The sequence below is a fragment of the Rhamphochromis longiceps genome, linkage group LG11, assembly GCF_057381845.1.
Source record: "Rhamphochromis longiceps isolate RC_006_pf linkage group LG11, R_longiceps_female_GT1.1, whole genome shotgun sequence".
NCBI classification, from domain to species: domain Eukaryota; kingdom Metazoa; phylum Chordata; class Actinopteri; order Cichliformes; family Cichlidae; genus Rhamphochromis; species Rhamphochromis longiceps.
In genome coordinates, this window is record NC_140567.1 from 15,545,825 (window position 1) to 15,559,533 (window position 13,709).

Genomic DNA, 13,709 nt, shown 5'->3' on the forward strand with positions numbered 1-13,709 from the left:
GCCAAAAGCAAGCGCATTATGGCAGCAGGTCTAACATGATTTCGGAGGTGGACGGAAGGTGTGGGGGAGGTGAAAAAAACCTTAGCTTTTGTTTCTGAGTTTCAATATATGGTGACTTTTGATTAGCACACACTTATTTAAAACTTTAAATATTTTATATTAAATTCTGTGCTGAATATATTCATGACTGAGTGCATGTGCACATAAAAAAGCAAAAACAACCCCAAAGCACTTTCCAAAGTTGCTGTATGTTTATTCATGACATTATTTTTAGTTACTGGGCTGTATCATCAGTCATTTTACAAAAATAAAGAGCTTTTCCGTGGTTAAAAATCCTTCATTAAACTATACATATACATATATATATATATATATATATATATATATTACTGATTGAATCATTGTAATTTTAAGTATGATTTCTTAAGTGCATCTACAATCAGTTAAATCACAGCTTGCTATTACTAACAGACGGTGGTGCCACTTCCACCACGACTTTGCCCAGGTTTCTCCCTGCATACATGTAGTCCACTGCCCGGAAAACCGCATCCAAGCCTACAAATTTCCCCTCCTCTGCCAAATCACCGCAATCCACCTCACACACTAGCTTCCCTTTGGCAAACATCTGAATCATGCTACTCAGAGCCTCCCTGTAGTCACCTAAGAAGTGGGGCAAGAAGAAACCCCGAATGCTGGCCGACTTCTGGAGTAGCTTGACTGGTAGCGTTCCTCCTTTGAAAGGTGGGATCCCTGAAGCGCTCTGGTACCCTGAGATGAAGCCAATCACTATCAGCCGGCCTTTATTGGCCAGACTGTTTACTGCGAGCTCTAAGACGCTCCCTCCGACTGACTCATAGACCACGTCTATGCCTTGTGGATACTCTTTCCTCAGGGTCTTAGCCAAGTCTTCAGCGGTGTAGTTGATCGGCCTGTCGCAGCCGATGGATTTGAGGAAACCGGCTTTCTCGTTGGTCGAGCAGGTCCCAATGACATGGCAACCAGCCTGCTTGGCAAACTGCACAGCGAACTGTCCCGTTCCTCCTGCGGCCGCCGTGACCAGGACAGTCTCACCTTTAGCCAGGTCGCCCAGACGTTTTAAGGCTATATAAGCCGTGGCGCCGCTGACCAAAAGGGTGAGGAACTCTGGCTTCACCGCAGGAACAGGCACAGCTTCCTTGGCTGGGACCACCGTGTACTCGGCAAACGCGCCACTGCCGAAGTAGGCCACAGTATCCCCGACGGTGTAGCGGGAGCTCGCGCTAAGGCCAAGGCCGACAACCTCCCCAATGCCCTCAAAACCTGCATCAAAGGGAGGCTTCACCGAAGGGTCGTAACGGCCCGCTGAGTAATTAATGTCTGAGGCGTTGATTCCCACAAAACTGAAACACAAGAGAAAAATAATTGAGGATTAAAAGTTAGGGAAATAAACCTGCTACATCAGCATGTGCTGAGCAAAATGGATACATTAACATTGCATTTCAGTTAACGGGGTTTTATGCGGTTATTAGCGTAAGCACATATTTCCTGAAATCCTGTATGAAGGTCAACTTCCTTGTTGTGCAGATGGGCGCGCACAGGGCCAAAACACTTTGGTTTGTTTTGGCAATGAGTTATTTTTTCTCTTTTCCTTCTCTTTGCTCGGAAAGAAAAGTCCTGCACTGACAGGGAAAGGTTTGTATCACAAAACGCATTGCATGATGTCATGATTCATTGTCTTCAGAGACACCCACAACAAACTGCACTTAAAAAAAAAAAAAAAATTCAGATAGCTGCTTCTTGCCTCAACATGAAGACGGTTGTTTTCATCTTACTTTTGTAACATGCTGGAAACAAATATGTGAGAAAGGAACGTATAAATAAATCATTTACTGTCTTTTAGAGCGGCACGCACGGTGTGCCTCATTACCGTGCATGTCACACGTGTACTTTGAGCTCCCAGATAATGCTTCTGTGGTTTATAGATGGGTGGCGACGATATAACAAAACGCCTTGGTTTGACTTCTTCACATCTATGGAATCAGTTTCCTCGCATCGACGTATTATTTTATTATCAAAAAAGGTACAAACTGTTTGCATGTGCATAAACTAGCAAGGCGTCTGAGTTTAAATAACACTCCAAATTAGCAGGGGATCTGTAACAATAAAGTCTCAGTCTGTGCAAGCCTAAGCCCTGGAAAAACTTTTCAAACAGGTAACACAGGTTTGGCCAAAATGCTCTGTTAAATGATAGCAAGCCTAATAATTTGACACTGGTTCCACTGAAATTACAAAATAAGATACAGTGTATTGATAAACGCTATACTTGGGGATAAAAAATAAATCTCTTATTTATGTCTCTCAAGAATTAATGAAAGTCCAGAAAACTACAAAAACTCACATCTTGCAATTTTATACGACTTTTATCTTTTGCATGTGCGTGACCAAATTTTTGTGCACATGTGGCTCAGATAAGATGCTGAGGGACACCTGGACTCTTGGAAGTGAAGGGTTTTAGTACATGTAAAAAAAATGTCTGCACGCATTTATTTTTAAAATTTACTATATATATATATATATATATATATATATATATATATATATATATATATATATATATATATATATATATATATATATATATATATATATATATATATATATCTCCATCCATTCGCTTCCGCTTATCCTTTTCAGGGTCGCGGGGGGGCTGGAGCCTATCCCAGCTGTCATAGGGCGAAAGGCAGGGTACACCCTGGACAGGTCGCCAGTCTGTCGCAGGGCTAACACACAGGGACAGACAACCATTCACACTCACATTCACACCTAGTGACAATTTGGATTACTCAATTAACCTATCCCCCATATATATATATATATATATATATATATATATATAAACCTCAGTCTCTTCTTTTCACTGCAGCTATGATTTTTTTTTTTAAATAAAAACCGCTCACAATCTTCTGTATTTTATATTCCTTTAAAATTTCTCTTACACCGTGCAAAACGGGACAAAGTGTTCTCTGGTTTACTTTCCCCTGTCAGTTAAAACATTTTCCCATGACTGTGATGCATCACTGACACAGACGACACAGACGGTCAAGGGTCTCGGTGCACCAAGCGACTGTCTTACAAGCTAATAAGATCCTAATGTTGTACGTTTTACACTCAGTCTCGGGGAGGACTGTATTTTATTGGCAGTAAATACAACAGTAAACCACGAGGTGGACTGATGTAAAGCTGACTTAACATTAAAAACTACATAAGGCGCACACAGCCAGCAATGTTGTAGGAACCTGAAAGCAGAGTGAGGTGGAATCAGAAATTTATGCAGAAATTCAACTATTAAAAAAAAAAAAAAGCATTAATGTATGTTTTTTGGCTTTAATTTCATTTATCTGTTACTGTAATAATGTCGACTCTGTTCACGCACAACAGAGCCCGTACAACAGACTCCTGGATCCACTCTGCCTTCTGCTGCTGTGAATGAAAGAAATGATGCTGCAATTCCAGCGCCGTGTAGCACTCCCATCGCCTTCTCCATCATCTCCATCTCTTGATGCCAGCCTGAGCCCCCCCATGACTTTCTGTTTGCAGGTTGGTGACGTAGAGAGACAGGACAGAGAGAGAGAGAGAGAGAGGGAGAGAGGGAGAGAGAGCAGGGGAGAGAGAGCGATAGAAGAGAGAGAGAGATGCCGAGATGGATTGATAGACAAATGCAGAGAGGGCGGAACTTGGAATTACAGTACAGCGCTTATTCCTCACGTATTTTTCCATCTTGTGGCGATGATGATGATGATGATAATGATGAGGGTGATCGCAGGTGCTGGACATGGGTGATTCGAGGTAAGCGGAGCCGTTTAATAACTTCTCAACAATCTCCTGACAGATCGGCATTTTAAAAAAAAGAAAAAGAAAGAAAAGAAAGAAGACGCTTCGGGTCACCTAACGCTTTCCCGACCGACAGAAAAACAGAGTCCGTGTGTTCCCACCGTCACCAAAATTAACTTACCGATTTCTGACCAGCAAGTCCGCGTCTCCGGGTGTCGGAACGGCCACGGTTTGCGTAGAAACGGCCTCTCTGAAATTCGGGCTGAGCTTGGTGACTACCAGCTTTTTCATACTGCTCGCTATGGAGGATCCTTTAAAATCCATGAAGTGCGCCGAGTAGGACATATCTACGATGAACCGCCTCGCAGCCAGATGAACTCCTGAAAGTGTGTCGGTGCCTCTGCGCCCCCCGTAGATTAGCGGTAGTGCTCTCCTGCCGTTTCTCGCCAACAGCGCCCTGGACATGATTCCGAAATGTGACAAAGTTCACGACCAAACTTGACGCGTGCTCGTGCCTGTGATTAGGTCGATCAGGTGCCATTAGCCTGCACCACAAGCCTCCCCTCTGCACACGCACGGCGTGCAGGCCAGGCCCGGGCCAGGCTGAGCCGAGCCAAACGAGCTTTTAGACCAAAAATAAAAAAAACAGGGGGGGAGAAAAAAAGCGCGATGCGTCGTAGCGTGACTCTTACGCAAAGCAAACAAGCGGGGGATCGAGTTTAGGATTAAAACATTGCACTGGTGCAGCCCCAGCGTGGAGCACAGCAGCGCCTCAGACTTGTCGTCGGGAGTCCCTCCCCTTCCCGGACACAACACTTACTTCCTACTAAGGTGAAACAAATCAATCCTCGTCTCCCCACACAGGCTATCCTCAGCCGTTTCACTCCCACGAAAAGAACGCCAACCCATCGGATCTTTTCCCAACACCTACAAATAACAACAAAAATCACGGTCCGAGCGTGCACTACGACTGCGCTCCCGTTTGACTGGCGCCTTTCCCCCCTTTTCTTCCTAATACTAAATGTTTTGAGCGTCATAGGGAGATGTTTCTGCCCACACTACACCTGTAACCAAAAAGCTCCCACAGGCGATTTGTGAAAGTGTCTTGTTTTCATCTCATTCCATTATTTGTTTCTTTATTTATTTTGCCTGCTCCTTCCATGCAGCTGTGTTATCGTCTGTTGTCATCTGACTGTCATTTTTCTGGAAGGATCTATTCTTAACAGAGCTGCCGGAGCGCACTGGGGGACATTAAAGCGTCAGCGGGAGCAAGAGTCGTGCCCTAACTCGTGCCGTGTCACTACCAGGCGATCTTAAGATGTCACCTGGGTTGCAAAAAGCTCAGACTTAAGTAGTGAGCCTTGTTGTTTTTGATAGTTTGCAAGAGGCATTGGGATAAGTTTGGTTTTGTTAGCTGATCTCGCAGTAAGTTTTGAGAGGATCATATCCTTTTGTCGGAGGTTTGGCTTCTTTTTTAAGCAAAGGGAGAAGGAGAGAGAGAGAGAGAGAGAGAGAGAGAGGGGGGGAAAACAAGACAATTAAAAAGATTGACAGGTAGGCTCCTCTGTCAGGGGTGACGCTTGTGGAGAGGGGAGGAGTAAAAATGTAGCAGGAAAAGCCACTCGATGCGTCTGTCTATCAGTTGAGACTGTCTGAAACAGCTTCTGGATCCGCCGCGTTCCCATTTTTTTCTTTTTTTTGAGAGACCGCGGATCAGTCCCTGGAGTTTTTGCCCCCCGTCTTGGTTTTTTTTTGGCTTTTTCAAGAGACAAATATTTTAGTCCATGTCGATCTGATCTGTTGTTGGCGAAGCTTGGATGCGCCTGCGTCTTGTTTCCCCTCTCTCTCAAGTGATATCCTCTCCACCGCATCAACCAACCCTCCAAAAAAAAAACAAAAACAAAAAAAACCCGACTCTGTCCAACATGCGATCAGATGAGCGGTGAAAATCATTTCCACGACTCTTAAAACGTAAGTACAAGAGAAAGCCTACTCGTCTCCATTTATTTTATTTAATTATTTTCCCCCTTCTGTGGGAGAGAAAGAGGGCAGAAGGGGAGGGAGGAAAAAAGTCTCCGCCGGACTGGTGAGGCTGGATCCGGGCTGAGGTGGCGTGGTGGTGACGGGATTGACATTAACCCATCTAATGCCTGTCTATCTCTCTTCTCCTTTCCCATTCTCTCTCTTTCAGGTCTGTGGCAAAAGAACGGAAGGAAACACAAGGATACATTACTTATCAGAGGTGTGCACTCGGGACTTATTTGTTTGGTTACCGCCAGAAATCTCTTTCTTTTCTTTTTTCTTTTTAGTTTTGGTGTGCGTAAAAGGCGCAGCAAACTATCGTCCCCCTCCAAACAGCACTGGAGATTAGGGGGATTTTTTTTGTTTTTCCCCCAAAGGGAGTGAACCGAAAACTTGGGTTTTAAGGTGCTGTTTTTTTTTTTTTTGTTGCTTCTTTTCGTACTCTGCCACGAGAGAGATGAAGGAAGATGATTTTTAATGGAAGTGAAGGTGTCAGGAGCTGGCCGAATCCCTTCGTAATTTTTGAGCTCAGTCTCGCTGAAGCCGACCCAGCTATCACATCCAAAAAAGAGCAGCCGGTTTGAAGAGACATTCTCAGCTCAGAGATCAACAACACCCCTCCCCCGAAAAACGGGATGATTTTTCAAAACTGATAAGACTCCATTTGTTTGTAATTCCTGCATGAGAAGCACCGTGGAACGCGACGGTCACTATGCCGAGGAGAAAGCAGCAAGAGCCGCGGCGATCAGCAGGTATAACCCGCCCCTCCATTACGACCATTTCCCATCCCAGTAACCAACTAGTTTTTATTTCCAAGTGCCAATTGGAAGTCTCTCCTTCCACCTTTTTTTTCTTTAGCAGGACTGCATGCTGCGATTTATTACTATTATTATTATTATTTTACAACTTATGGTTTAAATCAATTTATTTGTGTTAATAACACAGCGCACAACTCACCCCTGGACACACTGTTGTGTTTAAAATGTATCTAATTGCGCAAATGACGCACGTATCTGCGCAATGCCACTTTGAGATTTTTTTTTAAATCCTCCGGTGCCAGGAAAGTTCTATTAAGAATGGTGAGATAAACTAAATGGCATGTTATGGGGATAAAAGGGAGTTTTTGAGGTTCAAGAGTGAGTAATGATGAATAATTGACTGGGAAAGAAAGGGGGGAGAAAAACGGGCGAGAGCTGGTTTTTCCTTTCTTTTTTATTTTATTAGAGGATTGCCACCCTTGATTTGATGCGTGATTGATCGTCTGTCATGTGGCAGTCTTTGATCTATTCATCCCTGATAAACATCAATAAATCCCTCCGTGAAGACAAGCATGCTTCTGGTAGCCACTCAAATGCACAACCCTGCTTTTAACCAGGAACTGAAAAGCAAAGACAAAAAGGAAGAAAAAGAAAAAAGGATAAAGAAGAAAGTTGGGAATTGTGGTTGAAAAAATCACCTTATTTCTTCAAATGTGTATGCACAGAAAGCAGATGAAAGCACTGTGTGTATGTTCAATTGCAAGAAATTCCCCAACACTCTTTAAAAAGAACAGGTATTTGAATTCTCCTCCTCTTCCTATATATTCTTAGATGAAAATATGGAAGGTTCTGGCTGTCCTCGTCCGAAATATTCCTCCCTTATTCGCTGCAAGAATCAGCCCACAGCTGAGGTCCACTGCTGGATATGATTTTTATAATGTGACCAACTGATAAAACCAGGTGTTGGCAGAGGACCGACAAGGTTGACTTCTAGTGGTTTGGATGTGGACTCCCCCTTTTTCCTCTTGTCTCCCTGCAGCCTTTAAACAAATGTAAATGAGTGACAGGGGTTTCTACCTCTGTGCTAATGAGGCCGAGCCTTTGAAGTTAGGCATTAACAACTGGAGTGAACAAAAGACAGTTACAGAATTTTAAAGAGATTTTGAAATATGAGGTGCAAAGCGGGTCGAACAGGAGGGCCAGCCGACGAAGACTTTGAACTCAGCAGGTTTTATCATTTTAAACAGAGAGCTTGCGATGATGAAGATGATGGTGGTGGTGATGATGAGGATGAGGAGGAGGATGAGAAGGAGTGTAGGACGGATGAACATTCAACCGGTGCTCGCTGTTAACTTCGCCTTTTCTCGTTTGCCTTTGTGGCAACCTGTAATATGTTTTCTGGCCCACACCGCGAAGCAAGAATCGAGTTTTATATACCGAGTCTCGCTGTACCTTTCTGCATTTGTGTGTGTGAGACGGAGAGAACAGTCACCGCTGTTGCTTTGGCAAAATATCCCCCTGGAAAAGGTTGGCCATGATGGGAGCAGAGGGACTCCCGTTAGGTTTCTGCATGTAGATGGAGGCATGAAAAACATGACATCTCTGTGACCCCTCCCTTCCCCTCCTTTCTCCTGCCACACACACACCACACACACATACACACAAACCATTGATCCATTACAACGTCCACTGAGTGCCATGCACATCATGGGTTGTAATGGTCAATCACAGCTTGGCAAACGGGATGTTTTCCATTCTTTCACGAACACGATGGCCGGTCAGAGATAACGCCCTCCACTCCACGCTTCCAGAAGCGACTGACTAACACGCAATCACGCTGATACGCATGCACACACCGACTTACACACCAGGCTAGCCCGATGCTCCACTGGGAGCTCGTACTGACCTGTGGCTTCCTCTGTGTGCTACTGCTCAAAGAGGAAATAGCTCATAGTGGGACTAGGCATGGAAATCAGGAGTCAGACAATTAAAACAACAATAGCAGACTTGTGTGGACGGCCTATTTTTTTCATTCTCACTTTGTAAAGCTTGTGGAGACTTTTATTAGGTGCGTTATGTTTCGAGGCCGCACCATGCAAAGTTATATTTTGCAAATCAGAAACAGCAAAAGATTTTCTTAACAGTTTCGTTTCTTTGAGTTACATAATCAGATGTGCACATTTCCCTGTTAATTTTCATACACAGTGCACTTCTTAGGCAGCTTCTTGGCAAAGAATTTTCGGGTTGCTTGAGCTTCTCATGTTAAAACTTTTCTTTGATCAGGTTGTTAATCGATTGCTTTATTTTGCAGTAAATTTTACAATTTCCGCAATTTTTTTTTAAACAATAAATTTTGTGTTTTGTTTTGCTTTTAAGAAAATTATCACAGGATTTCTTAGGATCATTTTGAAGTATCTGCATGTGTGTGTGTGTGTGTGTGTGTGTGACACTGCTGTTTAGATGACAAAAAACCCCATTAATGACATATTCCACCGATGGAATGAAAACGCAGCACTCGTTGTCACGCTTCCTGTTGCTTTATAATTTTCATCAGGAAATTCACACGCAGGAATTCCAGAACATGGAAACCAAGATGTGAAGAAACTTTGCAAACCTGAATCAGCAAGTTTGTGAAAATATATATATACACACACACCCTGGTGTTCTTGTTTGTGCAAAGATGGATGTTGTGCATTACTACGTGCACCTCGTACAGTCGATGCCTTGATTTAAAGGTAAAGAGGCCAGGAGGAAAAACCAAAAAAAGTAAAGGACAGAAAGCAGTGACGCCGCCTTTCATGGTAGGCAGGCTTGCATAGTCTTACATGAGGAAGACGAGGGAAAAAAGACGACGAGATAGTCGCTCTTGTTCCGTTGCATGATGGTTAATTATAAGAGAAACGGTGTGTGTGTGTATAGAGTGGGGAAGGGGTGGTGGTGGTGGGGGTAAGGTTGCATCCCGTTGGCTTCATTAGAGAGAGCCCTAATTATCTGTGGAGCTGATGGATTTGTGACAGGCCCTAACGATTAATGCTGACAAATTCAGTAAGGTGTCAAGTCCACAGCTGCCTTGATGTAATCAAGTTGATATTATACAGTCCCCATAGCCCCTAGTGCAGCACCAACTCAATTTGCCTCTGCAGGTGACAAATGGACTTTGCTACCTGACTAATCACATCAGGAGACAATGCCAGTTAATGACCTCAGTAAGGCCCCCCCCCCACCCATACACACACACACATACGCCCCCATCCTCAACACCTCCTATAACCTTGCAATAAGCGAGCCAGACCAGCCACACCACATTGCAGCCTATCCCTCTGTTCTCTGCTAATTTTCTGCTTGTCCCATTGTTTTTATTTTCATTAGAATTCTTTCGGTTACGCCGAAAATCGTTTTCGGGTTGTTTTTAAAAAAATTACTATTACTATCATTAATGCAGTGCATTTTTCGTGAAGTTTCCTCTTATTTTCTGCTGTAATTTTCTCAGTGGAAATTTCTCAACTCTTGCGAGAGCTTTATTTATTTTTGTATTAATGACACGGCTGAGGCCTGTTCTAACCGCCTGATGCATCAGCGCTCCAGAGTAATCCCGGGAACCATTTTTAAAAATCTCGACGTTCTGTTGAAGTTTTCACACTTTTGCATGTGTTGCGGCCCCACCAGCTCCACCACCCCCACCCTTGCCAGTAAATCACTGCCACTTCATAGAACGGCCTCCTCGTACTTTGGCTGAACGTTCTCCCAGCTCGGTGTTGTAGCCGCCCGCCTCGCTGAAGGCCTCCAGTTTATTCCGAGCTGGAGAATCACAGTGCCCGGGGATTAATGATTTTGCATGCCCGGGGTAGCTAAGATTACACAGCGACCTTTGTGCTCTTACTTGACGATGCTGTTATGTGATATTCTCCCCTCGAAATAATCAGAACGCTGAGATTTATGTGGCACCCCCCTCCACACACACACACACACACACACACACACACACACACACACATCAACTCACCCTTCTGTCTGCACCGGTGTCCTGAGGAATACTGCACTGCATAGGCTCTAGGTGTGTGTGTGTGTGTGTGTGTGTGTGTGTGTGTGTGTGCATTTTATTGAAAAAACTCAGTGTTGCCAGATTTGAATACCCCCCCCCCCCTCCGAGAATTAGAACAGTCTTGTTTTGATGAAAAGTTGATTTTTTTCAAGAAAGGAACTAGTGTCTCGCTTGAAAGTTGGAAGGCTTAACTTCCGATGGCTCAAAGGCTGCACAGCTTCTGAGAAATGAGAAGTTTATGTTAGATTTGGATGAAAAAAGGAGGAAAAAAAAAAGAAGTGTGTGCATGTTTGTGTGAGTGTGTAAGAGGAGGAAAGGGAGAGAGATGAGGTGAGAGTGTGTGTGTGTGTGTGAGCTTGTAGCTTAGCACTGACCGGTGTTAGTTTTCCTGGAATGAATAACTCCAACGAGTGTAACGGTAACCACGCCATGTTAGTCATCTTTTTTAGCGTGGCCTGCCCCTCTGCCCCCCCTCCCCCCCCAACCCCCCACATCACTGCAAGAGCAGGAAAACAAGCTCCAAGAGCAGCGCCATGTTTCTCATATCTCAACTGTTATATCTCTGCACTATTCCCAGTCAAAAAGGAGGGATATCAGACAGAGCGGGAACACTTATCGATCCACCGCAGCCTTGTTTCATCTCAGCCCCAACACACACACACACACACCTCGCATGTACTGTATGTTTTCTGGCCATTCTATTTAGCCCGGTGTGTGCGGACTCAGCTAGAGGTTACACTAATTGGAGCGGTGGCGTCATTAGCAGGTGGCATCGATCGACTTCGTCAATAGCCACTTTTGCTCCTGCGCCACCCTCCCAAACTAGCAGTTAAATTTACATCTGGGATTTGAGCCAGTCAGAGGTCAAACTTGCTCAGCTCGCTCTTCTAATGCCTCGAGTCACCACGAGTGCCCCTGGTGTTTGTGTGTGTGTCTGTGTGTGGTATTAGTTTCTTACATGGTTTAGTTTCATTTATCATCCTTGTAATTCTTTTGCATGAATGTGCAAATATTAGTTGTGTAAACATTACCAAAACGGTTTCAAGATCAACAGGTTTGTTGAATGTTTTTTTTAAAAAAAATATGGATTATCAGGAATAACTAATTACAAGATAGATGATATTAGCAAACTTGTAACCATGTAGCTTTTGTGGTTCATATGGATAAAAGATAGATTTCACGCCATACCGCTAATGCCCCTCGTTGTCTTTTTCCTCTTTTTGATTCTTTTCGGGGCATTCGCAGCAAAAACCTGCCCTCGGGGCACGCCGCTACCATCACTAGCAGTGTGTTGCCCTCGCTGCACTTTAAACACACACATGCACACCGTCAACCATAAACACAGACAGTCAGGCAGACGCGCGCACGTACACACACAAAAACGCACGTACACACCTACACCTAATGCTTAAGTGCAGCCAGCGTGTCTCTGTGGGAGGTCATAATGGAGGTGGCTTAGCATGATGGGAAATCATATCATTAAAGAAGCCAGATGTGCTTTGTTGCCTGCCTTGCAGCACATAAAAACAGCAGCAAGTCATGGGATCCAAAAAAGAAGGAGGAAAAAAAACCCGCTAGTCTGAGAAAATGAAGTCTGAAACAGATAGAAAGCAGCCCTCTGGGACTGGGCTGACAAGCAGTCTTATTCCTGACTGCCATAGAAAAACAATTTCCCCCCAAATAAAGAATTTTTGTTCTCATTTTTCAATGTTGCAGCAGCATAACAAACTCGTTTTCTTAACTTTCATGAAATTTCAGAAAGGACTCAAAGCTTTGATAAATGACTTGCTGTCGCCGTTATCAGCTCTCTGTTAAGTGTGCTTAATTACTATGTAATATTTGTGTTGTGCTGAGTAATTACAGTTTGTTAAGGGTCCACAGTAGGGATGTAAGACCTCCGAGCTCATTAATGAAAAAAAAAAAACTGTTGATATTTTGTGTGTGTGTTTTTTATTTATTTATTTTTTGCTTTCCTCTGGCACATAATTTGAGACATGAGGAGGATAAGAGGGGAAACGTTCAAGAGAAGTAGTCATGCAACATTTACAGCACAAAAATTGACATCTTAAATTTTCTTAAGTAAAGTATTACATTTGCCGAGGGTAAATTTGCTCTCTTGATCAGTCCTGTGCCTCCTCGAGAGGCTATGGGAAAGTCTGCTAGAGCCAAATTTAACATGTTACTACTATCAATAAAAGATGAGCAATTACAGAATATTTTGTTTAATAAGTATTTGAATTCCTCGGCGCAGGAAAAAAACAAACAAAAAAAAAACATGTAGCTTACCCACTCATTACATCAGTTAGCAGGGGGAGTGAGAGGCAGCTCTTTGATGCCAACAAACAAACAAGACAAACGAGATGGGCCCACTACAGAAGAGCAAGAACCCCATCCAGGGACACCCAACCCCTGTACACTCCTCCCTCTCCTCCCTCTCTTCTTCTCTATCTCCCTCTACCTCTCTCGCTCTCTCTCTATGACTCTTTCACATATCTCCCCTCTCATTTTGCAGCACTCCGTCTCCCTTTATTTCTTGCTCTTTTACCCTCTCCAGCATGTTTCTCATCTCAACCCCTCGGCGGACAAACTTAGGTGGAGATTGTCAGGGTCGAATGACACGCTTAAAAAGAGGCAGCTGGGGGAGTGAAAGAGTTGAAAAGCGCGTTTTTTTTTCGTCTTTTAACAAATACTAAATTATCTCAGCATGGCTTAAATCCATACAGCAATGTAATGATTAAGTGTGGGGTTTTTTCCCCCCCTCTGTTATGGAGTGTGGGGGGGGTGGATGTGTGATGGTGTGATGACAGCGGTGGGCACCGATGTTTAGCCAAGCAGCAGCACCAAAGAAGATTGGCCGTGTGGGTGAAGCTCAAGAGAGGTGGATATTTAGGATAGGGAAGGGAGATGAAATCTGTGCGTGTGTGTTTGTGTATTTGCTGCATGGCGTGGAGTGGTGGGTGGTGGGTGGGGTGTAGCTTTTAGGATGGGCATTAAAGCTGACAGATGAACGGGACGATGGACAAATTCTCCCACAACAGCTGTGACTGCCGCCATTATCCTGACAGGTGTCAATTAAG

The 13,709-nt window shown here is 44.0% G+C and overlaps 2 protein-coding genes across 4 annotated transcripts in view; one reads left to right on the plus strand and one right to left on the minus strand.

Annotated features, from left to right (window-relative positions):
• Positions 1 to 229: 229 nt before the first annotated feature.
• Positions 230 to 4,599, minus strand: LOC146658746 (prostaglandin reductase-3-like). Its single transcript, XM_085422467.1, has 2 exons — positions 3,992 to 4,599; positions 230 to 1,379 (listed from the first exon to the last, which is right to left on the minus strand). Exons 1-2 carry the CDS (start codon positions 4,273 to 4,275, stop codon positions 449 to 451), a joined length of 1,215 nt encoding a protein of 404 aa, XP_085278593.1. The 5' UTR covers positions 4,276 to 4,599; the 3' UTR covers positions 230 to 448.
• LOC146658747 (teashirt homolog 1-like) overlaps positions 3,069 to 13,709 on the plus strand; it is a 36,761-nt gene continuing 26,120 nt past the window's right edge. For 2 of the 3 annotated variants that reach the window (XR_014913749.1, XM_085422465.1), the window contains exons 1-2: positions 5,175 to 5,781; positions 6,002 to 6,584. Coding sequence is in view for 2 of the 3 variants with exons in the window: in XM_085422465.1 (XP_085278591.1) it covers positions 6,545 to 6,584 (40 nt within the window). In the remaining variant the exon portion in view is untranslated. Of the gene's footprint in view, positions 3,826 to 5,174; positions 5,782 to 6,001; positions 6,585 to 13,709 lie in introns of those variants that run through there. The other variant, XM_085422466.1, reaches the window with a different exon arrangement.